Source organism: Eschrichtius robustus, chromosome 2, assembly GCF_028021215.1.
Source record: "Eschrichtius robustus isolate mEscRob2 chromosome 2, mEscRob2.pri, whole genome shotgun sequence".
Lineage (NCBI taxonomy): Eukaryota > Metazoa > Chordata > Mammalia > Artiodactyla > Eschrichtiidae > Eschrichtius > Eschrichtius robustus.
In genome coordinates, this window is record NC_090825.1 from 160,273,357 (window position 1) to 160,299,123 (window position 25,767).

Genomic DNA, 25,767 nt, shown 5'->3' on the forward strand with positions numbered 1-25,767 from the left:
AGTTAGGGACCAGGGTGTTCCAGAGGGCTGGGCACTTGAGGAAAGATTGGGGTTCCTTCCTCGTCCAGCTAAACCCATCCCTGACCCTGAAGAGAGTGGTCCTGAGCCAGGGCAGGTGGCAGTGCTGATCTTGTTTAACGTCTGAGGTGCCTGCTCCAATCCTGGTTCCTGTAACGAGGGCCACCCAGTTCTCCCAATTCCCCCCTCACCATGTCAGCCCCAGCCCATGGGTCCACATCACTTGCCTGAGCCCCCAGGACAATTCTTTTTGTGGTGGTTCTTTTAAATGATGTCCCAGTCTCCTCTCATGGGGGAAGGACTGGTAGGTCTGGAGCTCCCACTGGAAGCTCTCAGGGACTCTGTGGTCAGCACCCAGGGGTGTCAGGGCCTCTGGCAGTAGGACACATGGGCATATGAGATGGAGAGAGGGCATGATCCCTGACTCCTCCCAGGACTCCAAGGGCAGACGAGGGTCTAAGACATCATCTGGGCCTTCTGGTGGGTCTCCACTCTGGGTTGGGCCTGGTCAGGTCAGAAGCCCCCATGACCCACACCTGGGCATGATGCGAGAGGGTGTCCGGTGGAGAGACTGATTTCTGGAGTCAGCTGGGATCCCCCACCCCAAGCCGACTCCAGAATGTGGCATAATGCAGGTTCTTGCCAAGCCTCATATTAGAGTAGGGATCAGACACGTAAGAGTAGTTGTAGGGTATTTACTATTAGCTAAACACTTGACAAGCCTCACTGCCATGAATTGTCTTGGAAGTCAGGCCACAGGAGAGAGCAGCACCTCCCTGGTCAGTGTCCTTTGCCCCTGTGGACACTGCAGTGCCTGGAGGCAGCTCACCCTGCCCGATTTGGAAAGGAAAGCCTCCCGGAGAGAACAGGAGGGCCCCATGCACCTCTCTCATCAGAGCAGCCAGAGATAGTACAGGGACCAGTCTATACATACACCTACATGGTCAGAGACTTGGGTAGTGAGGTTTCTTTGCTGGGGACCATTCCTTGCATCTGGTCCATGCCCTGAGCCATGAGACGCCCCACTACGGGGGCAGGCACCCTACACTCAGGAGGGGGACAATAGACCCCACGGTGCTGAGGACCTAGGATATACATCCAACCAAACCCCAAGCCAGATGCAGAGGCTGGTCCCTGGAGCAACAGTGTTACTGAGGTAACACACTGTACCGAGACCATGTGCCCTGAAATGTCGCCACCTCAACCCCAGCCTCCTGCCCACTGAGATGATGGGGTGAACCCCCGCTTCACTGCAGACAATGATTCTGTGTCCCCAAAGCAGCTAGGCTCCAAGGAGATTGCCCCCACACCCAAATTTGGAAATGCCTGCCGTGACTCAGGATGAGTAATTGAAGAAAATAAAACAACATGGGAAATAAGAAAAGATTTGTAAAATTTCTCTAACGACTCATCAGTGATATCTGAAGAGCATACTTTTAAGGAAGACTTACACCCAGCAACTACACTGCATACAAAAATTACACAAAGAAGTTTTCACAAAGAAAACACAGATTCTAGGAAACAAATTAATGATGAGAAGTTAAGACAATAGGCTGAGATGAAAGAAAATGTGACAGGGTTAAGAAAATAATGTGAAGAAACACAGTCACAATAGATATGAAAAAAATGGAGGACGGGATGGTTGTGAAGACAGTTAATAGATAATGAAGGCTTAATCATCCCTTTTGACATAAATACCAAAGCCTATTTCATGCTACTGTAGGCCACAAGTCAGAGCTCAGTGCGTGGCCAGGTTGGTGGATGCTTTTTATCAAAAGAGGAATGTGTTATTTCCTCGGGTTTAAATTGTAGTCATGGCAGATGTCAGCTCTAATCTCTGTAAATGAAGTTTGCTTAACAAAAGTGTCTGTATGAGCAGAGTTTGTAGGTTTCAAGCTGTCAAATTGTCTTTCTTCACATCTGACTTGAACTTCATTTCTTCATAGCATTTCTCTCTTGACTAAACTTTTCTTCCAGAATTCGTGGTCATCCATAATGGGATCATTACAAATTACAAAGACCTGAGGAAATTTCTGGTAAGATACTTCCCCTGGGTGACATCTAAGTCAAGTGGTATCGGTCTTTCCCAGAAATTTTCCAACCAGCTCATTTCCCTCCAGAAAAAAAGGCAGAAGCTGATTGAGGTCCACTCTTGGCCACATCACCACATTAGACACAAAACTCATCCCCAGCTCAGGCTCCTCCCCAGATCTTGCTGGAGGAGAGAGCAGGGCATTCTCATTTACCTCAAAGGCCATTGCAGAGTCAGAGCAGAATCAAAAAAACATGAACTTCTTTTTATTAAAGTGTCTGCACTAAATAACATACCAACTCATGCACCAAATGGAATGTGGGGTGGGAAGGCAGGCGGCAAGTGCTTCAAGTATGAAGAGGTTGTGGTATTAGTTGGGAGGTGGGTGGATTTGACTCAATGTATTTGATCATTTTGATTGCTGTTATTTTGCAATGTCCAGATTAATGGCAAGGACAAGCTTCCGAGGCGGGATGATCTCAGGGAAGACTACAATGACTCAGCTGTGTTAGGCTGTGGGATTCAGGCAAACATTTCTCATCCCTTCCCCATTTTCCTTGTTCTTGCCTTAAGTCATTCCAAGGACAAGTCATAAGGGAGGAGAGGGAGCTGGCCAGGCCAGCATTGCACAACAACCATTATCTGACACTCTGTCCAACCAAATATTCCAGGAAAGCAAAGGCTATGAGTTTGAGTCAGAAACAGATACAGAGACCATCGCCAAGCTGATTAAATATGTGTTCGACAACAGAGAAACTGAGGACATTACATTTTCAACGCTGGTCGAGAGAGTCATTCAGCAGCTGGTGAGTTACAAGTCTCACCTATCTAAATCATCCCTTCATTCCTTCAGTTTTTATAAACATTTATTAGGCAAACTTGCACCAAGTACCTGAGGATTAAAGATGGCTCATCTACAGTGCCTGGCCTTAAAATGTTACATCCTTGTAGAATTGGGAGAAGTTCTGAGGTTTTTGGTAGTAAACATCAAACAGAAACTGCTTCGCTTCATTTTAACATCTCTGAAATGGTGATAGGCCTTCTGATCTGTGGCTTCTACCAATGGTGTGTTGCACAAGGGACCTTGATTGTGGCAGTTCATGTTGTCATCTTATCAGTTGACTTGTGTGCATTGTTGACTTGTGCGCATACATACCCAAGATGAATTTAACTGATGTTGGAGACTTAGAATTGTAGTCTTTCCTCCTGTTTCAGTAAAGCAGTTATTCATCATGTGGGAGAAATGCCCACAAGTCCTTACTGAGTGGAGTTGGAAGGAAGGAAGAGGAAATAAAGACAGCAGGTGTGGACTTTTGAGAAGTTTGGTTGTAGAAGAAGAAGGGTGCAAAGAAATGGCCCAGTGAAGGGAGAGGGTTGCAGTTCTGAGGCAGGATTGTATTTTTGTGGTAGGAGATATCAGATCATGTCTGTGTGCTGAAATGAATGATCCAGGTGGGAGAAAGAGATTGGTGATGTCCCAGAGGGTTGGACCTATGGAACAAGGTCCCTGCAAAGGGGCACATGGTGGAGGGATTGTCCAAGAGAGACACCTCCTTGGAGGAGGAGGTAGAGCAGACCCAGGCCCTCCATGGGACGGTGGAGGGAGGAGGAGAGGGCTCCAGACTTCCTAGAATCCATCCTTCTGAGCATCAGAACTGTACAATAGCTCCCCTGAGATGGGGACAGCTTGGAGAGAGTGTTCAGGGCCGAGGATCTAGAACATCTGGGGTCAGAGGCTGCTTTGGGTACAACACTGTGGTTTAAAATATATGACCCTTTGGTGTTTTCAGTCTTTTTTTAAAAGTAAGTCAAACCCTTTGCCCTGTGACTCCCATTTTGGGGGACCTTAATTTAGAGGACATATTTATAAATAAAAGCCTGTCCCATAACTAATGTACAGTAAACCAATTTAGTTTTGCAGCATAGTACTTCCTCTTTTCCATTTGTAATTTTAAATTTTGGAAATGTCTCTCAGTGATGGCACTTTTAAACTTCAGCGATATATCTGAAGCAACACAGGGCTCTTTTTGGCAGAGAACGGGTAGAGTTTTTCTATTTAGTCCTACTTCATTGCTGACAAAACCAGCAGGGTGAATGTCAGGCTCCTCAGGTTCTGTCTAAAGCCCCTTCATTGTGGTCAGTTTGAAAGGCCCTTAGGGACCTGGAGATGCTGGCCCTGGGGTCTCTCTGGTTGTGTGACTGAGTTGGCAAACTGGCCATAGCATGAGGCCATGAGGTCTGCCTAGGTTTCCAAACCTTGGAAATCCAGATTTATAGCTGGCTGTACATAAAGTCAAGTAGGGTCATGGTTAGTACAGGATGGTCAGAATGTAGGAGAGAATTTTGCATTGAACTTTTAAATAGGAAGAGCATTTGGAGTCTTGAGTTAGGAGAACTATATTCTAACTCTGGTTTGTACAAACCAACAAGCTGAGGCACAGAGCACAAATGGCAGTCATTGCCATAGAAATAATAATTATAACAACTCATACTTCTGATGTGTCTCTATATGTCAGGCACTGTTCTAAGCACTTAAAATGCATTAGCTCACAGAAGCCATACAAGGTAGGACTATTCTCACTTCCATTCACCAAGAGGCACAAAGAAGGCTGCAGTGATTGCCCAGTTAAGGGGTGGAGCCACGATTTGAACCCAGGCACTAACGTGTGTTGAGCTAAACTTAGGTCGTGGATTAGCCCCTTTAATCCTCACAATTGCTCCCTGAGTAGGTACCATCCCTGAGGCCCAGGGCAGGACCCCTGGCTACGGTTCTCATTTCCTGAGGTTCTAACTGCAGCAGTCCACCCAGGTCATCACAGAGCTGGGAGCTGTTCCTTGTGGACCTGGACAGGGAGGTTTATATTGCTCACAATGAAATCCACAAGTTCTGGTCTTTGATACTTGATTGTGGTACTGCCTGTTTGTTTCACTTTCCCCTCCTGACATCACCCTGCGCAAGCTGTCCTATATTCAGCACCCTGAGTGAGTGACCCCAGGACTGCCCGCAGTGAAGAGGCTCCCAGGGAGAGCTGTCTGGGGTAGTGGGCTGAGGTGCAGCAACCTAGCTTAGCCAGAGTAAGTTGTTCCTCACTCTCCTTTCCCGTCTTTTCAGGAAGGCGCATTTGCATTGGTTTTCAAGAGCATCCACTACCCCGGAGAAGCCGTGGCCACAAGGTGAGACAGAACGCATTGACATTTCCAGTAACAAATAAATAAAATAAAATCACTTAGCTTGAGGCACAAGGGAGAGGTAGGGCCCCTGGCAAAACAGAAGGTGCTCACTCTATCTAAGGGACAACTGTGGCTTAGCCACAGAGAATGTACCCCACCATCTCTGTGGCTGGAGCTTCTGATTTTTTTAAAGAGAAACTAGAAAGTTGGATTTTTATTTGAAATCTCTACACTTTTTTTTTTTTAGAAATTGACAACAAATTCAAACTAAAAATAAAGTTGTATAGCAAGGGCAGGTCCAGGTTTCAGGTCAACTTCAGAGATTCCCTTTAGAAAAAGCATGCAAAATTATGAACATGAAATTAGGAACAAAAATGAATGTTGATTTGAATCCAGTAAAGAAGAGGCCTTGAAGGCCAAGAGCTCAAGCTTTATCACCTTCATGCCAGGTGTGATCCAGGAATCAGCTGAGAGGGCCTGGGTCAGCCCACATGTCCTTCTGTTAGAACCCTGTGGCCCCCAGCAATGTGTGGATTCACACAAATGGGCATGTGAGTGCCATCCTATAATTTTATATTCAGATGGGTGGATTATCCACCCATCCGTCCAGCTGTCCATCCACTCATTTGTCTGTCTACCCATTTATCTGTCCATCTATCTATCCATCTGTCTATCCATCCATCAATCAATCTGACCATCTATCTACCCATCTATCTATCCATCCATCCAACTAATATTTGTTGAGTATTTATTGTGTACTGGGCCCTGGTGACCTAGTGACACCCAACCTGATCCTACCCTTGAGGTAGCAGTCCCCAACCTTTTTGGCACCAGGGACCAGTTTCACGGAAGTCAGTTTTTCCACGGACTAGTGGCAGGGGGGATGGTTTCAGGATGATTCAAGCACATTACATTTATTGTGCACTTTATTTCTATTATTATTACATTGTACAACTCACCATAATGCAGAACCGGTGGGAGCCCTGAGCTTGTTTTCACTTGCCACTCACCAATAGGGTTTATTTATTTATTTATTTTCTAATAGCTTCTTCTTTTTTTTTTTTTTTTAAACATCTTTATTGGAGTATAATTGCTTTACAATGGTGTGTTAGTTTCTGCTTTATAACAAAGTGAATCAGTTATACATATACATATGTTCCCATATCTCTTCCCTCAGGCGTCTCCCTCCCTCCCACCCTCCCTATCCCACCCCTCTAGGTGGTCACAAACCACCGAGCTGATCTCCCTGTGCTATGCGGCTGCTTCCCACTAGCTACCTATTTTACGTTTGGTAGTGTATATATGTCCATGCCACTCTCTCACCCTGTCACATCTTACCCCTCCCCCTCCCCATATCCTCAAGTCCATTCTCTAGTAGGTCTGTGTCTTTATTCCCGTCTTGCCACTAGGTTCTTCATGACTTTTTTTTTTTTTTTTCCCTTAGATTCCATATATATGTGTTAGCATACGGTATTTGTTTTTCTCTTTCTGGCTTACTTCACTCTGTATGACAGACTCTAACTCCATCCACCTCACTACAAATACCTCCATTTCATTTCTTTTTATGGCTGAGTAATATTCCATTGTATATATGTGCCACATCTCCTTTATCCATTCATCCGATGATGGACACTTAGCTTGCTTCCATGTCCTGGCTATTGTAAATAGACCTACAATGAACATTTTGGTACATGACTCTTTTTGAATTATGGTTTTCTCAGGGTATATGCCCAGTAGTGGGATTGCTGGGTCATATGGTAGTTCTATTTTTAGTTTTTTAAGGAACCTCCATACTGTTCTCCATAGTGGCTGTATCAATTTACATTCCCACCAACAGTGCAAGAGGGTTCCCTTTTCTCCACACCCTCTCCAGCATTTATTGTTTCTAGATTTTTTGATGATGGCCATTCTGACCGGTGTGAGATGATATCTCATTGTAGTTTTGATTTGCATTTCTCTAATGATTAATGATGTTGAGCATTCTTTCATGTGTCTGTTGGCAATCTGTATATCTTCTTTGGAGAAATGTCTATTTAGGTCTTCTGCCCATTTTTGGATTGGGTTGTTTGTTTTTTTGTTATTGAGCTGCATGAGCTGCTTGTAAATCTTGGAGATTAATCCTTTGTCAGTTGCTTCATTTGCAAATATTTTCTCCCATTCTGAGGGTTGTCTTTTGGTCTTATTTATGGTTTCCTTTGCTGTGCAAAAAAAAAAGCTTTTAAGTTTCATTAGGTCCCATTTGTTTATTTTTGTTTATATTTCCATTTCTCTAGGAGGTGGGTCAAAAAGGATCTTGCTGTGATTTATGTCATAGAGTGTTCTGCCTATGTTTTCCTCTAAGAGTTTGATAGTGTCTGGCCTTACACTTAGGTCTTTAATCCATTTTGAGTTTATTTTTGTGTATGGTGTTAGGGAGTGTTCTAATTTCATACTTTTACATGTAGCTGTCCAGTTTTCCCAGCACCACTTGTTGAAGAGGCTGTCTTTTCTCCACTGTATGTGCTTGCCTCCTTTATCAAAGATAAGGTGACCATATGTGCGTGGGTTTATCTCTGGGCTTTCTATCCTGTTCCATTGATCTATGTTTCTGTTTTTGTGCCAGTACCAAACTGTCTTGATTACTGTAGCTTTGTAATACAGTCTGAAGTCAGGGAGCCTGATTCCTCCAGCTCCATTTTTCGTTCTCAAGATTGCTTTGGCTATTCGGGGTCTTTTGTGTTTCCATACAAATTGTGAAATTTTTTGTTCTAGTTCTGTGAAAAATGCCAGCGGTAGTTTGATAGGGATTGCATTGAATCTGTAGATTGCTTTGGGTAGTATAGTCATTTTCACAATGTTGATTCTTCCAATGCAAGAACATGGTATATCTCTCCATCTATTTGTATCATCTTTAATTTCTTTCATCAGTGTCTTATAATTTTCTGCATACAGGTCTTTTGTCTCCTTAGGTAGGTTTATTCCTAGATATTTTATTCTTTTTGTTGCAGTGGTAAATGGGAGTGTTTTCTTAATTTCACTTTCAGATTTTTCATCATTAGTGTATAGGAATGCAAGAGATTTCTGTGCATTAATTTTGTATCCTGCTACTTTACCAAATTCATTGATTAGCTCTAGTAGTTTTCTGGTGGCAACTTTAGGATTCTCTATGTATAGTATCATGTCATCTGCAAACAGTGACAGCTTTACTTCTTCTTTTCCGATTTGGATTCCTTTTATTTCTTTTTCTTCTCTGATTGCTGTGGCTAACACTTCCAAAACTATGTTGAATAATAGTGGTGAGAGTGGGCAACCTTGTCTTGTTCTGATCTTAGTGGAAATGGTTTCAGTTTTTCACCACTGAGGACAATGTTGGCTGTGGGTTTGTCATATATGGCCTTTATTATGCTGAGGAAAGTTCCCTCTATGCCTACTTTCTGCAGGGCTTTTATCATAAATGGGTGTTGAATTTTGTCGAAAGCTTTATCTGCATCTATTGAGATGATCATATGGTTTTTCTCCTTCAATTTGTTAATATGATGTATCACGTTGATTGATTGCGTATATTGAAGAATCCTTGCATTCCTGGGATAAACCCCACTTGATCATGTTGTATGATCCCTTTAATGTGCTGTTGGATTCTGTTTGCTAGTATTTTGTTGAGGAGTTTTGCATCTATGTTCATCAGTGATATTGGCCTGTAGTTTTCTTTCTTTGTGACATCTTTGTCTGGTTTTGGTATCAGGGTGATGGTGGCCTCGTAGAATGAGTTGGAGAGTGTTCCTCCCTCTGCAATATTTTGGAAGAGTTGGAGAAGGATAGGTGTTAGCTCTTCTCTAAATGTTTGATAGAATTCGCCTGTGAAGCCATCTGGTCCTGGGCTTTTGTTTGTTGGAAGATTTTTAATCACAGTTTCAATTTCAGTGCTTGTGATTGGTCTGTTCATATTTTCTATTTCTTCCTGGTTCAGTCTCGGCAGGTTGTGCATTTCTAAGAATCTGTCCATTTCTTCCAGGTTGTCCATTTTATTGGCATAGAGTTGCTTGTAGTAATCTCTCATGATCGTTTGTATTTCTGCAGTGTCAGTGGTTACTTCTCCTTTTTCATTTCTAATTCTATTGATTTGAGTCTTCTCCCTTTTTCTCTTGATGAGTCTGGCTAATGGTTTATCAATTTTGTTTATCTTCTCAAAGAACCAGCTTTTAGTTTTATTGATCTTTGCTATTGTCTCCTTCATTTCTTTTTCATTTATTTCTGATCTGATCTTTATGATTTCTTTCCTTCTGCTAGCTTTGGGGTTTTTTTGTTCTTCTTTCTCTAATTGCTTTAGGTGCAAGGTTAAGTTGTTTATTTGAGATGTTTCCTGTTTCTTGATGTAGGCTTGTATTGCTATAAACTCCCCTCTTAGAACGCTTTTGCTGCATCTCATAGGTTTTGGGTCGTCGTGTCTCCATTGTCATTTGTTTCTAGGTATTGTTTGATTTCCCCTTTGATTTCTTCAGTGATCACTTCGTTATTAAGTAGCGTATTGTGTAGCCTCCACGTGTTTGTATTTTTTACAGATCTTTTCCTGTAATTGATATCTAGTCTCATAGCGTTGTGGTCGGAAAAGATACTTGATACGATTTCAATTTTCTTAAATTTACCAAGGCTTGATTTGTGACCCAAGATATGATCTATCCTGGAGAATGTTCCATGAGCAACCAATTGGGTTTTGATATGAGTCTGCAAGCAGTTGATTTATTACAGTCTCTGTGCAGTCAAACCTCTCTGCTAATGATGATCTGTATTTGCAGCCACTCCCCAGCGCTAGCATCACCGCCTCAGCTCCATCTCAGATCATCAGGCATTAGCTTCTCATAAGGAGCTGGCAACCTAGATCCCTCGCATGCGCAGTTCATAGTAGGGTTTGCACTCCTATGAGAATCTAATGCCACTGCTGATCTGACAGGAGGCAGAGCTCAGGCAGTAATGCGAATGATGGGGAGCGGCTGTAAATATAGATGAAGCTTTGCTCACTTGCCCGCCCGCCACTCACAGCGTGCTGTGTTGCCTGGTTCCTATCAGGCCACGGATCGATACTGTGGCCCGGGGGTTGGGGACCCCTGCCTTAAGGACTGGACAGTTGTGCAGGAGGACAGAGCAGGGCAGAAGATGGTGATGCTCTGTGATGAGGGTTGGGAGGCAGTGCACAGGGGGCCTAAGGGGAAGTAGGTGTCAGCCTGGGGAAGGCAGGCAGAGAAACCAGCGTGAGCAAAGGCAAGGAGCCCAGAGTGACTGTGGCGCTTTAGGGATCTGCAGTTAGGCCAGGATGGTGATGGGGAGGGGCACTGGTGGGACTTGAGGCTCTTCTAGTCTCAGTGTGTGCTTACTGACACCTTTTGTGTGCCAGGCATGGGTGACAAGAGCGAACAAGATTGTAGGGACACTGCCCTATGAAACTCGAGAGCTGGTGGGGAGTGGGGAGGAGGTGGGCAGAGGCCCAGCTCTGCAGGATCTAGGTTGCCCTGTGGTTGCAGGCTTCATTGTGAAGGCACTGGGGAGCCACTGAGAATGCACCTGTGGACCAGACTGTCATAGAATCTAGGCAGGAAATTATGTGAATATATTATGATTTTATTTTTTTCTGGGACAGGAACTAATTTACCATTTGGGATTTAAGTCTTTCAAATCATAGAATTATAAAATGCCAGTTGGTCCCTATCAAATTTTGAAACTCCTTTTAAAATCTATTATCATGTTATTACTAGTTTGCAGAAGAAGATAGTGTGAAGAAGCAGTAAAGCTTTACTTTTCTAAATTGTCTATAATTAGTGGCTCTATAACTTCTGGGACAATCTTTGGGATGTCTTGGGAGCACTTTGCACTGGGGACAGGGCTAGATGCGGGGACCCTCTCTTCAGTGCTCAGAGGACATCCAGCCCGGCCCAGGGTGTCAAGGCAATGGGTGACTCGATTCCCTGTTGTCCCTACAGGAGAGGCAGCCCCCTGCTCATTGGAGTGAGGAGCAAATACAAACTCTCCACAGAACAGATCCCCATCTTATACAGGACACGTAAGTTTCTTGAGAAGGACGTGAACAGCGCAGCACTGTTCTGGTGCCGGCAGCTCCCCTCAGAGGCAGGATGCCTTCCTTCACTCTGCTAGGGCCAGGTCCAGAAGGTTTTCATGCAACTGGGACTTGGCTCCATTTTTTCAAAAGCTTTTTCTTGTGGATATTTTCAAATACATACCAAGTTGAGGGAGCTGCTGCTGTGGTTCTGTTATATAAAGGCACCTGTGCCCTGATTGGAGTGTTGATTTGGTTTGTTTTGTTAATAGCCGATTCAGTGCTCTTACTATTTGGGGATCTTTTACACAATTTGGCTGATGCAGCCAAAGCTAAAAATTGCACATTTCTCCCACACATATTCAAAGGGGAAGTTGGCTTCTTCGTGTTGTTCCAAGAAAATAGTCTAACGGGATTTGTGATCCTTTCCTTCATTTGCTAGGCAATATTGAGAATGTGAAGAATATCTGTAAAACAAGGATGAAGAGGCTGGACAGCTCGACCTGCCTTCATGCTGTAGGCGATAAAGCAGTGGAATTCTTCTTTGCTTCTGATGCAAGGTAGCTACACCTTGTTTCCTTTCTTTCCTAGGATTATGTAATCAAGAATGACTAGCTAAACACCCCCATTTCTTACTTACTCCCCCGTTTGAGCTGTTTTCTCAAGGGTCAGCAAGGGGAAGCGGTGATGGCAGATTTCAGCTCTCGGTGGCCCTCCTGAGGGAATCCTTGCCCAGTGAGCACTTTTTACATGGCTGTCATCAGCAGCCCTGGTGGCCAAAGGCAAGGGCTACTGATCTACACAATGTTTTGGGCCTGTACAGAATAAATGAATTAGTTGCCAACATTTTAAAATTGGGAAATTTCCCATAAAAATCTGTATTTCTAGCTTTTCTAAAAACCCAGCAGGTCTGAGCACACCAGACTGCTCCCCACAGGCCTCTTTGGGGCCATTCAAAGTCTGCTCCCTTTAGATGGGGCAAGTGTCTCTAGACCTTTGGTCCTTCCTGAACCTTGCCTGCCTTTGCCAGAGTTCTGACCATTCATAAAAGACAGAGCCAAGATTGAGGGTTTTGGTCCAGTAGATTCCAAAGTCCATGTTCGCATCAATACACCAAACAGTAATTCTGAAATTTGAGAAAGTCGGCTTCATGCCCCTTTTAGTACAAAAAAATGTATACACACACAGAGAAAAGACCAAAACACTTTCCTGCTAGTTGAAATAGAAAACCACCATAAACACCACAATTACTACCTCCTTTATCCAAACCTTTATTATGCCTCTTTCCCACCAGCCTCTGGTAAGGCCTTGCTGTGAAGCAGGGAGGACACCAGGTGAGGTCTCCTGGGACACATGAAGTAACGAGAACCTACAGCCCAGGCTGCAAGGCCTATTTCAGCCCACAGCCAGCATTGTACTTAATGCTGATAGGAAAGGTCAGCATTTCCCAAACTGTGTTCCTTAGGGCACCATTTCAATGAGAAGCTAATATTATTTCAGTGATTCTAGGACATGCAATTATTCTATAGATTTTAGCATCTGTAAGTGGCATCTGGCAATTATAATTTGCTACAGTTTTTATATACTTCTTAGAAGTATATAAAATAATCACGATCTTAAGATCAATGTTACCACTCTATGACGTAAATCACAGCAAGATCCTTTTTGACCCACCTCCTAGAGAAATGGAAATATAAACAAAAATAAACAAATGGGACCTAATGAAACTTAAAAGCTTTTGCACAGCAAAGGAAACCATAAACAAGACCAAAAGACAACCCTCAGAATGGGAGAAAATATTTGCAAATGAAGCAACTGACAAAGGATTAATCTCCAAGATTTACAAGCAGCTCATGCAGCTCAATAACAAAAAAACAAACAACCCAATCCAAAAATGGGCAGAAGACCTAAACAGACATTTCTCCAAAGAAGATATACAGATTGCCAACAGACACATGAAAGAATGCTCAACATCATTAATCATTAGAGAAATGCAAATCAAAACTACAATGAGATATCATCTCACACCGGTCAGAATGGCCATCATCAAAAAATCTAGAAACAATAAATGCTGGAGAGGGTGTGGAGAAAAGGGAACCCTCTTGCACTGTTGGTGGGAATGTAAATTGATACAGCCACTATGGAGAACAGTATGGAGGTTCCTTAAAAAACTAAAAATAGAACTACCATATGACCCAGCAATCCCACTACTGGGCATATACCCTGAGAAAACCATAATTCAAAAAGAGTCATGTACCAAAATGTTCATTGTAGGTCTATTTACAATAGCCAGGACATGGAAGCAAGCTAAGTGTCCATCATCGGATGAATGGATAAAGGAGATGTGGCACATATATACAATGGAATATTACTCAGCCATAAAAAGAAATGAAATGGAGGTATTTGTAGTGAGGTGGATGGAGTTAGAGTCTGTCATACAGAGTGAAGTAAGCCAGAAAGAGAAAAACAAATACCGTATGCTAACACATATATATGGAATCTAAGAAAAAAAACAAAAGGTCATGAAGAACCTAGGGATAAGATGGGAATAAAGACACAGACCTACTAGAGAATGGACTTGAGGATATGGGGAGGGGGAAAGGTAAGCTGGGACAAAGTGAGAGAGTGGCATGGACATATATACACTACCAAACGTAAAATAGGTAGCTAGTGGGAAGCAGCCGCATAGCACAGGGAGATCAGCTCGGTGGTTTGTGACCACCTAGAAGGGTGGGATAGGGAGGGTGGGAGGGAGGGAGATGCCTGAGGGAAGAGATATGGGAACATATGTATATGTATAACTGATTCACTTTGTTATAAAGCAGGAACTAACACACCATTGTAAAGCAATTATACTCCAATAAAGCTGTTAAAAAAAAAAAAAAATTCAGAGGAGAAGTCACAGAGAAACTTGTCTTTGACCTGAACTTGAGTTTCCATTAAGATTACAATGCAGGGATATTACACATGAAGGTAATCACATAAACTTACTATACTGAAACTTGCAGAGGTTATGAGTGTTGTTCAAGATCCCACAGCAAGTGCATTGTGGAATCAGAATTTTAAGTGAGGCCTAATGAACTAAAAACAAACAAACAAAAAAACTAGCCCTTTCTGTGATACCATGTTGCCTTTGAAGTAGTTTTTTTGGTGGGTTGGTAGAAACTGGTTCCAGTGTTTCTTGCAGGAATGACTAGTTCTGTCCCCCCACGGCCCCCCACCCCCGAGTTGATCCACAAAGTTTCCTTTAGAATGGACTTGGTAAAATGCAGACATACAAGTATTCATGACGCCTGTGTCCAATCATTTCTCCTGCCATTGCCTACTTCACTTCTAGGATTATATGAACAATTCACTGTCTTGAATATGCTTTTCCCTCCTCCAAGAATTCCTTTCTCCCTATGGGGCATCTGGGAAACCCACTTCATTTTTCAAAACTCAATTTACATATTATGTCTTTTGTGCAGTCTTCTTTTTAGTGTTGTGATCACATGCTCCTTTTTGCTACCCTTGCACTTCTGCATGCCTGATTGTTGCACTCACTACACTGTATTGTAATTGTATTTTTTACATATCTCTGTCTTCTCCTGGGCAACATTCCTTGGGACCAGGGACTACCTTTTTTCATCTATTGATGTTGCCTTAGCATGTTACTTGTTGTGAAGTAGTTAGTTATAAAAATGAGATTTGATTACATTGAAAATTGTTATGTAAAAAAAAAAAAAAAAAGATCAATGTTACCTTATATTCAATGAAGTATGGTAGATGTTTCTCAAAAAAAAAAAAAAAAAGACAAATGCTTGAAAGGAGATTAAAGAATTATTTGTAGGCAATACAATTATATACTTTAAAAATCCACCTGAAAGGCTGTTAGAAGTAATACTCGTGGCTGGTCAGAGTATAAAGGTGTAGAAATTCGACATTCCAGCAGTAGCCACTTTGCTGTCAGCTCAGTGAGGTGGGTGGTAGGGGACCACATCTATCCTGTTCCCCTTCATGTCTCCACAAGTGACTGGCACAGTAGGCTCTCAGCAAACCTTTGTTGAACTAAAAAAGCAATCTATTTACCACAGCTGAAAAAAAAGTTTTAATCCCTTAAAATAAATTTAAATAAAAATAGTCCAAGAACCTGTTTGGAGAAGACTACAGAAGTTTACCATGAGAAATAAGAAGAGATTTGAATAAAGGGAGAGATTCCACATTCCTTGGTAAGAAGCCTTAATATTATTCTGAAAACATTAATTGGTTTAAAGTTAATTTAATAATTAAAAATTATTTTTAAAGATATTGACTCTTCTTAATCTGTAAATTCGATGCTATAATTAAAATCCCTGACATTATTTTGTTTGTTTAGGTTTTTGGAACTTAATAAAGTGATTCTATAATGTATTGCGTGTAGATGAAAAAGCATATATTGAAAAATAAGAGTGACAAAGGTGTCCCTCTCAGGTACGAAGGCACATAGAGCTCTCGTGACAACAGTGGCCAGCATTGCTGTGCACTTACGGCTGGACACTGTGCTGAGGGCTTCACCAAGACTATCCCATTTAATAATCACAACAAACCTCTGGTGAAGGCACACTGGTCATCTCCCAGTTTAAAGCAGAGGAACCCGAGACGGGCTCAGAGGGGTCATGTCTGTGTTGCCCGAGGGCACAGGCTGGTAAGAGACAGGGATGAGGATTCCACCTCAGGTCTAATTCCTGGGCCAGTAATTTTGATGACTGCCATCCATTTTGTAAATTAAAACAGTAATTATATTTAAACATGCAGATGTACACACACATGTGAATACAAACAGACGTATTAAGCACTGTCTGAAGGACAGTACAATGTAAGTAGCATTTATCTGCTGGAGATTGAATAGGGCCGTTTTTACTTCTTCCTCTTGTTGCCTGTGTTTTCTGCTTTTTATTCAAAGAATGTCTATTGTTTAAAATATTTTTTCCAGTGCAGTGGCTTTCCGTCCTTCTTTGTCTTTCTTCCCTAGGATCTGGAGACACCTCTCTTAGAGCCATAGAACTTGATTATTTCTCTTTTTAACTTTGCATCAGGAGTTTTAAATGCTCATTTTTCTGCACAGGGCACATGTTGGTGTAGCACTTGGTAGAATGAGAGTTTTTTTCTCCCATGGTCCTTCAGGTACCACCTTCATGGCTTTCACCATATCTATGTACCACCTGTACTATTGATTACCTAACTTTCTTTTTCATTTACCAACTTTTCTAACAATTTTATTTTTAAAAGAAACTTTCCGTTTCCATCTCAAGGGAAAAATCATTATTTCCACACAGAGAAAGTTACTATAAAAATAAACACAATGACTGCACATTTCATTAGTGGATAGATCTTATAGTTTGCTTTTAAGTCCCCCCCACCCTTTTTCTTGCTTTGTGTGTGTGTGTGTGTGTGTGTGTGTGTGTGTGTGTGTGTGTAAGAAAAGGAGTCATCTGTCCTAATGAGTTTCCCACTATATGGATTTTGTTGAGTGTCTCCTCCATGTTCTTCTGTTCACCGTATTTCCTGCAAACAGAAGTTTACAGGTGTCTAGAAGCTTGATCTTCAGGTTTGATTTTTTTTTTTTTTTGGCAAGACTATTTAATAGGTAGTGTGCTCTTCCATCAGGAGGCACTATGTCTCATTGTCTTTTTGTAGTACTGTTAAAATTGAACAGGGAGTTCGAAGATCAGGAGCCTTATCCATCCATTATAAAGCTGCTCTTAGCTTTTCATTTCTTCATTTCATTAGCCACTGATGGACCTTGATTAGGGCTATTAATGATTAGGAATTCATAAGTTGATTATTATAATTCTATCATTCCTTCTTTATTAGCTATATTTCACCTATAAAGAGAAACTTGCCTTCATAAACTGTGGTTATTCTGAAAGGTCATTTGGAAAGGCAAGATAAATGTTTCATTCTTTCCCTTTATGATTCAGAATGTGTTGGTTCCTGAGCATTCTCCAAAGGTGACGTTGTTTGGATCCTGATTCGAGGAAAGCAATTATAAAAGGACATCTATGCGATTACTGGGGAAATTTGAACATACTGGATACTTGATGTTATGAAGGAATAACTATTACTCTTAGACGTGATAATGGTATTATAGTAGGGTGAAAAATAATCCTTGTCTTTTAGAGCTATAAGCTAAAAGGTTTACAGATGATTTGATGTCTGGGACTGGCTTCAAAATAGTTCTGGGTGGAGGGGAGGGGCGGAAGGTATGAATCAATGTTTATATGCCATATCCTAAAATGCTATTCAGTGTTACTGATATGGACCCACATCTTGTAACTGTCAAGGACAGGCCCCATCTCTGACACCCATATTTTCCCTGCTCCAGCGCTATCATAGAACACACCAACCGGGTCATCTTCCTTGAGGATGATGACATTGCTGCAGTGGCTGATGGGAAACTCTCTATTCACCGGGTCAAGCGTTCGGCTAGTGATGACCCATCTCGAGCCATACAGACCTTGCAGATGGAATTGCAGCAAATCATGAAAGGCAGGTGTCCTCTGAGGGTCCCTGTGCAGCAGCCTCATGGGGCAGGTGCTCTGTGGGGGAGCTCCTGAGATTCTCTGCCCTGTCATGGGTGGGCACTACAGCCTTCCTGCCTGCTGTGAGCACCGGAGTCGGGCTGCAGGTGGTCTGTGGTTCGTACATCTCAGGGGATGTGGGGCGCCTGGCCTGGCTACTCCAAAGGGGGGCTTCTGACCATGTCCCGGCACCAGGTCTCCCTGCTTGAACTGACCCCAGTCCATCAACTACCTCCCTTTACATATTCTCTGGGACACATTCCTACACCCCAGGCATCATTTCTTCTCTGGATGAGAGGCCTGCAGTAACGGGGGGCTGTGGACTACTTTCTCCTTGTGAGGGGAGCCTATCTTCCTGCACCCACACTTGTGTCCCTACACCCTCCTCTCCACAGAGCAGCCTGGGTAAACGTTTAAGAATGTGAATCATACCCTCTTATCCTGCTGTGTAAAGCCCTCCAGTGGCTTCCCACTGTTCTTAGCATAAAACCCACACTCCCTGCCACAGCCCACAGCCATCCACACGCAGCCTGGCCCCACCTTGCACAACCCTTCCCCACTGTGCCCCTCCCCGCCCACCCTGGCTGCCTCACTGTTACTCAGACAGGCGGAGTGCTTGCTCCCCTGGGGGTCATTGCACTCACTCAGCTTCGCACAGGATCAGCTCCTTTTGATCATCTCCCCTGAAACATCACCCCCTCAGAGAGCCCTTCCCTGATCCGTATCTGCAATGGCCCGACCCCTCCTCACTTGCTCTGTTTGCTTCATGGCACTCTTTCTACGAGTTCTCTGCCGAGGGCAGCAGACAGGGACACTGTGATGCTTGGCATCATGTGTGTGTGTATCCCAGAGGACACTCCCGCCCTGTCTGTGGACACCTGTCGACAGGCATCAGGCACAGCACCTGTCGGGGGTCTTAGACGTCATCCGGTTTCATTCACATCAGAGCCCTAGAAATATGTGGCTGAAAAGATTTTTTGGTTTTTGTTTTAATACAGAGTATAGGAGGGTATTTGGATTTTAAATATTGCCTATTTCCTTAGGCTCGCTTAATTTGTACTTCCCTAAGTAGGTGAGTGTTAGGAAGTAAAGCATTTTACTTTCCTCTGGCCTTGCTAAGAAGAGCGTGGCCCAGAAAGGCCAGCCATGCATTTGTTACTTACATCCCTCCCTTCCTCAAGTTGCAGGATCTGATATGCACGTTGAAGATAATAATCATACCTTACCTGGCTTGTCACCATGAGTATCAGGTGGGACAATACCTAGAGGCACCTTTTACTGTAATCTGCAGTAGCCTTTACATGTGTCTCTGTGACTAACTGCATAACAACTGCTCTTGATTAAAAGCTAAGCAATGAAAGTGTAACAAAATTAAAATTGACATCCTGTTGATGTTTGTTTGACCAGGTAACTTCAGTGCATTTATGCAGAAGGAGATATTTGAACAGCCAGAATCAGTTTTCAATACCATGAGAGGTCGGGTGAATTTTGAGACCAACACAGGTAATCCCTCGTCCGAGCCCTGGGCCAATGCACAATCCCTGTGTCATGTCAGCATTAACACACTGCATGTGTCCTGCAGTGCTTCTGGGCGGCTTGAAGGACCACTTGAAGGAGATCAGACGATGCCGACGGCTCATCGTGATTGGCTGTGGAACTAGCTACCATGCTGCTGTGGCTGTAAGTGCAACATGCTGGGCCCTTGATAGTGCCTGGGAGGCAGTGTTGGCTAGGACAAGATGAGTCTTAAATGCTGTCATGCATTTGGCCTTCCAAATTTGGTGCCATGAGCCAGTATGAGAACTGGCATGGAGCCCTTTCTCCTGCAGTTTGGCCTGTGAATGCCTGAAGTTCCCTGCTCACCTGGACGCAGAGGTGCCATTTCATAAACTGTCTTAGAAGCCCAGCCGCCTTTGTCCCTGTGGTGTTCATGTCTGACTTTAGTCCCCATTCTTGTTGGCTTCAGACGCGGCAAGTTTTGGAGGAACTGACCGAGCTCCCGGTGATGGTTGAACTTGCTAGTGATTTTCTGGACAGGAACACACCTGTGTTCAGGGATGACGTTTGCTTTTTCATAAGCCAGTCAGGTAAGGGTTACAGGTTTTCATTAGTTCATCTCAGGGCTCTGTCCTCTCGGTGACACACCATGCGGCTCCCTCCCTCCTTCATCCCATGAAGTTCTCTGCACACAGACCATGTGCCACAGTCTCTCATGCACAGGGTCATTCAACCCTCAGAGCCATCAGCTACTGTCCCATTTTATGGGGAGGGCCATGCAGCCAGGTTCTCCCTCCTCCTGCTGCTCCAAGTCCAGGACTTAAGGGACCACTCACCGAGATACTCAGAAATGTGTGCTGGGTTTAAATCAGAGGAAAGTTTAATTCTGCTGGTTGAGAGTCACTTCAAGAACTGTGTGGGCACCATACAGTGCTCACGCAACCCAACAGTGGGAGGCATGGAGAGACACTACTCAGGTGTAGAGAGCCCAGGCTACCCTCGGCTCAGGAAACCCTGCCTGGGTGGCATTCTAACACTAGGCTTGGGTGTTTGCTCCAGCTCAAGGCAGGACGGAGGGTCAGGGAGATGATCCATGGCCATATGCTCGGAGTCCCCATGAGCTCTAGGAGGATTTTTATAACACTGCATTATGGAAAATCCCAAACTTTTATAAAAGAGAGACTTGCATAAAGAAGCACCTAGGCTCAGCGGTTATGTTATGGAATAACTCACCCATCTTGTGTCATCATATCCACTTCAACCCCTCCCCTTCACTGGGTTATTTTAAAGTCAGTCTCAGACATCATGTTATTTCATCCATAAATATTTCAGAACGTATCTCTAAATGATAAAAGAAAAAAATATCACACCAATGTCATTATCACAGTTGAAGCATTAACAGCGATACCCTAATATCTTTTTATACTGCTTTCATTATGAATTTTCAATACCATTTCCATTTCAGTAACAAGCTAAGAAAAACTAACACAGACACACCCACCATCTAGCCGACCACCTCATACCCAGGTGCTGCCCTCTGACTTCAGTTGCCACTGTTACCTTTGGGTTTACAATCCCGTCAGAGCCTAAAAACGTTTCATGAATTGGTGGAAGCCACTAACCAAAGAACAGAGGTGGTTTTAATGTGAAAATAATGCAGTGGCACCTCCTGAGTGACTTCATAGAAGGGGTTTAAAGTTTCATTTTGTTCAGCCCTTTACATTAAATTTTTTTTAACTGTATCAAAAATGGGGGCGTTGCCGATGAAGATAGAGCTCCCCCGCTCCCATAGGCGCCGAGGAAAGGCCGTGTGGCACCCCAGTGCACTGGACGCAAGTCTGAGCAGAAACAGGAGAGGAGAATTGGGCCATAGTAGCACCAGCCTGCACTGCAGAGAAGTGAGGACAGCACAGCCAAGAGTGGTGGCTGTGTGAACACTGAATGTTTGGTTTTATGTGCTGGATCATATTTAATTTACCTTGAGTTCTTTAGGACTTACAAACATAGGAAGTTTGTGCTGGTTTATGCATGAACCTATTTAACCTTTTTTATAAAAATAATTTGAGTACACACTAGGACAAGAAATGTTTTCCTTTAAAACAAGATCTGTTTGAGAAACACCATTTAGGGGCATTCTTGCTTTTTAACTTAAATCTCAGCCCATTCTGAATAACGCAGTTTAGAGTCCAAGAAAGGGCACTGGGAGCCAGGCCCACTCTATCACCCACAGCTACTTGGCCTTGAGTGAGTGAGGCATTGATTTCCTCCATCTCTGAGTACCTCATCCTCAAGGGAAAATGAGGATGACGCCCCCTACAGAGTTGTCATGAGAGTTCAGTGAGACAGTGGATGAGCAAGCACTCGCCACATAAATAGTAGCAAAGTCGTGAATCTGAGAATCAGCCAGGGCACAAGGCCAGACTGTAGTGTGTTGAATAGGAAATGGGAAGTGAGAAAGTGGAGGAGTATGTATAAACCACTCTGTCTTAATATTCAAGAGAAATTAGATTAGAGAAGAGCCGGGACAAGAGAATCTTGAGCCATCTTTAGAAAAAATAATCTCACATATTTTTCCTGAAAACATCAATTGTAGAACTTAAATGTTCTATTCGACACTTAATCATGAACAAACTTTTAATAAATTCCTTCCAAATTAGTCCTGCTTACTAATCAGATTTCATCTTCTAGTTACATAAATGATCACAATGAACCACATTAATTGCATTACTAAACACCCAAGTGATCGGGTGACTCCCATATGCCTGTGCTGTCAGGGTCCCCACGTGGAGGCCCCATCCAGTTGAACAGTTTACCAACTTTCATGAGAAAGGTCTTAACATCCCCTAGAACATGCACTTCACACTGAGTGGTAAAATGAGAAGTGATAAATTAATTTCAACCTTCAAATTCAAATCCCTATGAATGTTTTATTTTCCTATTTACTTTTAAACCTGAAGAACTTTCCTTTTTCAAGATCTAAGTGCTAACTGTGTTTTTGGCATTCATAGCCCTTGAATAAAGAACATCTTACATAAAAAAAAAAAAAGGAATCAACCAGAAAAATTGTTGAGCATGCATTTTCCTTTCTGAGCACACACCGACTGTGTCTGGACATCAATTTCTGCCTAAGGGCCAGAAGTAAATGAGTTGGGGGCTGGGGGTTAAGGCTGGCAGAGCCCACATACCTGTGAGCTGAAAAGAAGGATCTGTGTGGCAGGTGAGACCGCAGACACCCTCCTGGCACTGCGCTACTGTAAGGACCGCCGGGCCCTGACCGTGGGTGTCACCAACACTGTGGGCAGCTCCATCTCCCGAGAGACTGACTGCGGAGTCCACATCAATGCAGGACCGGAGATCGGCGTGGCCAGCACCAAGGTAGAAGGAGCCATGTGGGCACCCGCAGGAGGGCCTCTGCTGGGTGGGTGGACAGGGGGCCAAGAGGGGAGCCCAGGGATCTGTCTCGTCTTGAGTGGTCACCACATGCACATCACCCTGCCTCTGCTAGCACCACTGTTTTGTCCTCAGGCTTACACCAGTCAGTTCATCTCCCTGGTGATGTTTGGTCTGATGATGTCCGAAGACCGCATTTCACTACAAAACAGAAGGCGAGAGATCATCCATGGCCTGAGATCTTTACCTGGTATGTTCCAGAGCTAAACTGCTCATTATCAAATCCTGTGGACTGTTCCTGGCTGCTCTCTTACTTGACTCTCTCCCATAAACAATGCTGTTAATCATTCCCTTCTCCTCAAAACTTTTACTTACCACTGAATCCCTGAAGCAGCCCCCACTGGGCCAAGATTAAAGTCCACACTCGTCACCAGGCCATGGAGCCCTGCACTCTGGGCCCCTGTGCCTCTGACCTCATCGAGCTCCCTCCCCCTCCCTGAGCTGCCTCACTGACCTTCTGATCCTCAGCAATGCCAGGCTCTTTCCACCACAGGGCTTTTGCACTGATTCTTTCCTCTACCAAAACCCTCTTCCTCCAGCTCTTCATATGACTGACACCTCCCATCACCCAAGTCTCAGCTCAAATGTCACCTCTGGGACCCTCCCTGGCCACCCTAATAGGGGCACTAATCCCCTGCCCAGCTCTCTAAAAAACATTAGCCCATTTCTTTTCTTTATAGCACATACCATGATCTGAAATTACCTGTTCTCCTGTGAATTGGCTTGTCTTCCCCAACCGTGTCAGCTCAGTGAGCACACAACCATGTCTGTCAGAGTCACTGCTGGATGCCAGGTGTCCAGCCAGGGCAGACATTCAGTAGTTGCTCAGGAAATACACAAGAAGGAGTGAATGGCCTCACACCTCTTCCTGGCCCAAACCTCTCCTTCACAGTCTCACCAGACTTTCTTCTGAAACCAAGGGCAAACCCCAGAGAAGGCAGTGAGGGAAAGCCACCATGTAACCATACAAGGTCTAGGGGTCTGAATCTGACCAAGACAACATGCTGAAAATTTATTGACAAGAAAAACTTTCTTAACTTTAAGCCAGATAATAATCCTGCAAAAACAGGACTCTATTCTGCTAAGTAGGCAGTTACCAAGATGTAGACCCAAAGATCCTGGGGTCCCTTTCAGTCAAAACTATTTTCTCAGTAATATGTTATTTATAGTGAATAAGATGCTTTTGCCTTTCTCTCTGTGTGAACATCTGCAAAGGCAATGGTGGCCACCGCTGGCACTTTAGCACATTTCAAGGCAGAGGCACCACACTGTTCCCATGACAGAAATGAACATAGCTTCACTTAGGAATGTCTTTGATGATACGGTAAAATGCATTAGTCTTATTAAACTGCAACACTCTTTAATATTCTATGTGACAAATGGGAGGTATGCAGCACCCTGAGGTTGTTCGAGAGAAAAGCGCCCTATGATTGATTGAGTAACAAGCTGAGTTGGTACTTGGCAGACATCTTCTCAAAAGTGAACCAAGTTATCCCGACACTTTGAGAAAAACAACTGATAACAGTTTTTGTTGCTAATGATAACCTTCGAGCTTTCAAACGAAACAGGATCTGGAATTCTTGTAGCTGTCAGCTCGAGTTTGACCTCCTCCCAATACTCAGAAACATCTCTGATGAGATCACAGTGATTTTAACAAATATGATTTTTTTAAAAAATACTTTATAATGAAATGTGTCCATTTTTAGAAGATTTGCGTAACTCAGTGAACCAATATTTTGCAAATGGCCAATGCAGTGTTATAAAATTATGCACATGTAAAAGACCCACTTAAGTAAGTGCAAGATAGACTAATACATTTTAATGTTAACAAGGTAGGAAAAGTTTGTTGATATGATCTCAGATTCCACATTTGCACCTAGCCTTTTAAGAAATTGTCACTTCTTAAGTTTGGTGTACTATCAAAGAACATTCACAATTATTTGAAAAAGTTATTTAAATATGCCTTCTTTCTCCAACTACAAATCTCTGTGAGGCCAGATTTTCTTCCTATACTTCAACCAAAAAACGTATCACAACAGATTGAATGAGGAAGCAGATAGGAGAATCTGTCTTTTATGAAAAGGTCAGGCATTAAATATTTGCAAAAATGTAAAATAGTGCCACTCTTCTCACTGATTTTTTTCATTTCATGGGTTTCTTGTTATTTTTAACTAAATGAATAAGTATCTTTAATTTTCTCAGTTTCTAATCTGGTAAATATTGATAGCTATAACCCACAAAAATAAAGGCTCTTAGAAATTCACAGTAAACGTTAAGAGTGTAAGGGAGTCCTGAGACCAAAAAGTTTGAGAAGTACTGGTCCAACCTACACTGGCTTTGTTTCCAGACATGGCATGTGGCCCAGATGAGGGGCATTAATATGGAGAGTTAGCTGTGTGGCTGGTCGGCTGGGGACTTAGCCTCTCTGAACCTCTGTTGCCTTGCCTATAAAATGGAGCTAGAAATAACACTTCCCCTCTTACCTTATGTGCGCAGGAAAGTATAAACACAAATACGAATCACCATCACAATAAAATCCTGGCCGATAACACAAGCTATTTCCCATAATCTACATTTAAAGTCCTTTTAAACTAATACAAGGAAGGCAAGTGTGCAAGTGATGTGAGTTCCAAAACCTTGTCTTATACACCATGACTTTTCTTTGTGAATCTTGTTTTATAATTGGTGTGACTGGCTCTCCCCCTCTGCTATGTGCTTGACTTAGAGCTGATCAAGGAAGTGTTGTCACTGGATGAGAAGATCCACGACCTGGCCCTGGAGCTCTACACACAGAGGTCGCTCCTGGTCATGGGGCGGGGCTATAACTATGCCACGTGCCTGGAAGGAGCCCTGGTGAGCCCCCTCTGACCAACCCCCACCTCCACTGGCCCCTGCATGATGGCAGGCATGGGAGACACCCCGAGAAACCAGCAGGAAAGAGGGCAGGGCATTGGGCTAGGGGAGGGGAGGGTGCCGCTCACTGACCAGGTGTTCTAGCCCTGGCGACACGGAGATGAGGGCTCCTGATTTCCTGA

At 43.5% G+C, this 25,767-nt stretch overlaps 1 protein-coding gene across 1 annotated transcript in view; it reads left to right on the forward strand.

Annotated features, from left to right (window-relative positions):
• GFPT2 (glutamine-fructose-6-phosphate transaminase 2) overlaps positions 1 to 25,767 on the forward strand; it is a 47,748-nt gene that overhangs the window by 16,460 nt on the left and 5,521 nt on the right. Inside the window, exons 5-16 of the mRNA XM_068536495.1 lie at positions 1,996 to 2,054; positions 2,722 to 2,856; positions 5,163 to 5,224; positions 11,173 to 11,252; positions 11,689 to 11,806; positions 17,590 to 17,753; positions 19,193 to 19,288; positions 19,368 to 19,465; positions 19,752 to 19,872; positions 22,500 to 22,657; positions 22,808 to 22,922; positions 25,458 to 25,585. Of these exons, the coding sequence (XP_068392596.1) occupies positions 1,996 to 2,054; positions 2,722 to 2,856; positions 5,163 to 5,224; positions 11,173 to 11,252; positions 11,689 to 11,806; positions 17,590 to 17,753; positions 19,193 to 19,288; positions 19,368 to 19,465; positions 19,752 to 19,872; positions 22,500 to 22,657; positions 22,808 to 22,922; positions 25,458 to 25,585 (1,334 nt within the window). The remainder of the gene's footprint in view (positions 1 to 1,995; positions 2,055 to 2,721; positions 2,857 to 5,162; positions 5,225 to 11,172; positions 11,253 to 11,688; positions 11,807 to 17,589; positions 17,754 to 19,192; positions 19,289 to 19,367; positions 19,466 to 19,751; positions 19,873 to 22,499; positions 22,658 to 22,807; positions 22,923 to 25,457; positions 25,586 to 25,767) is intronic.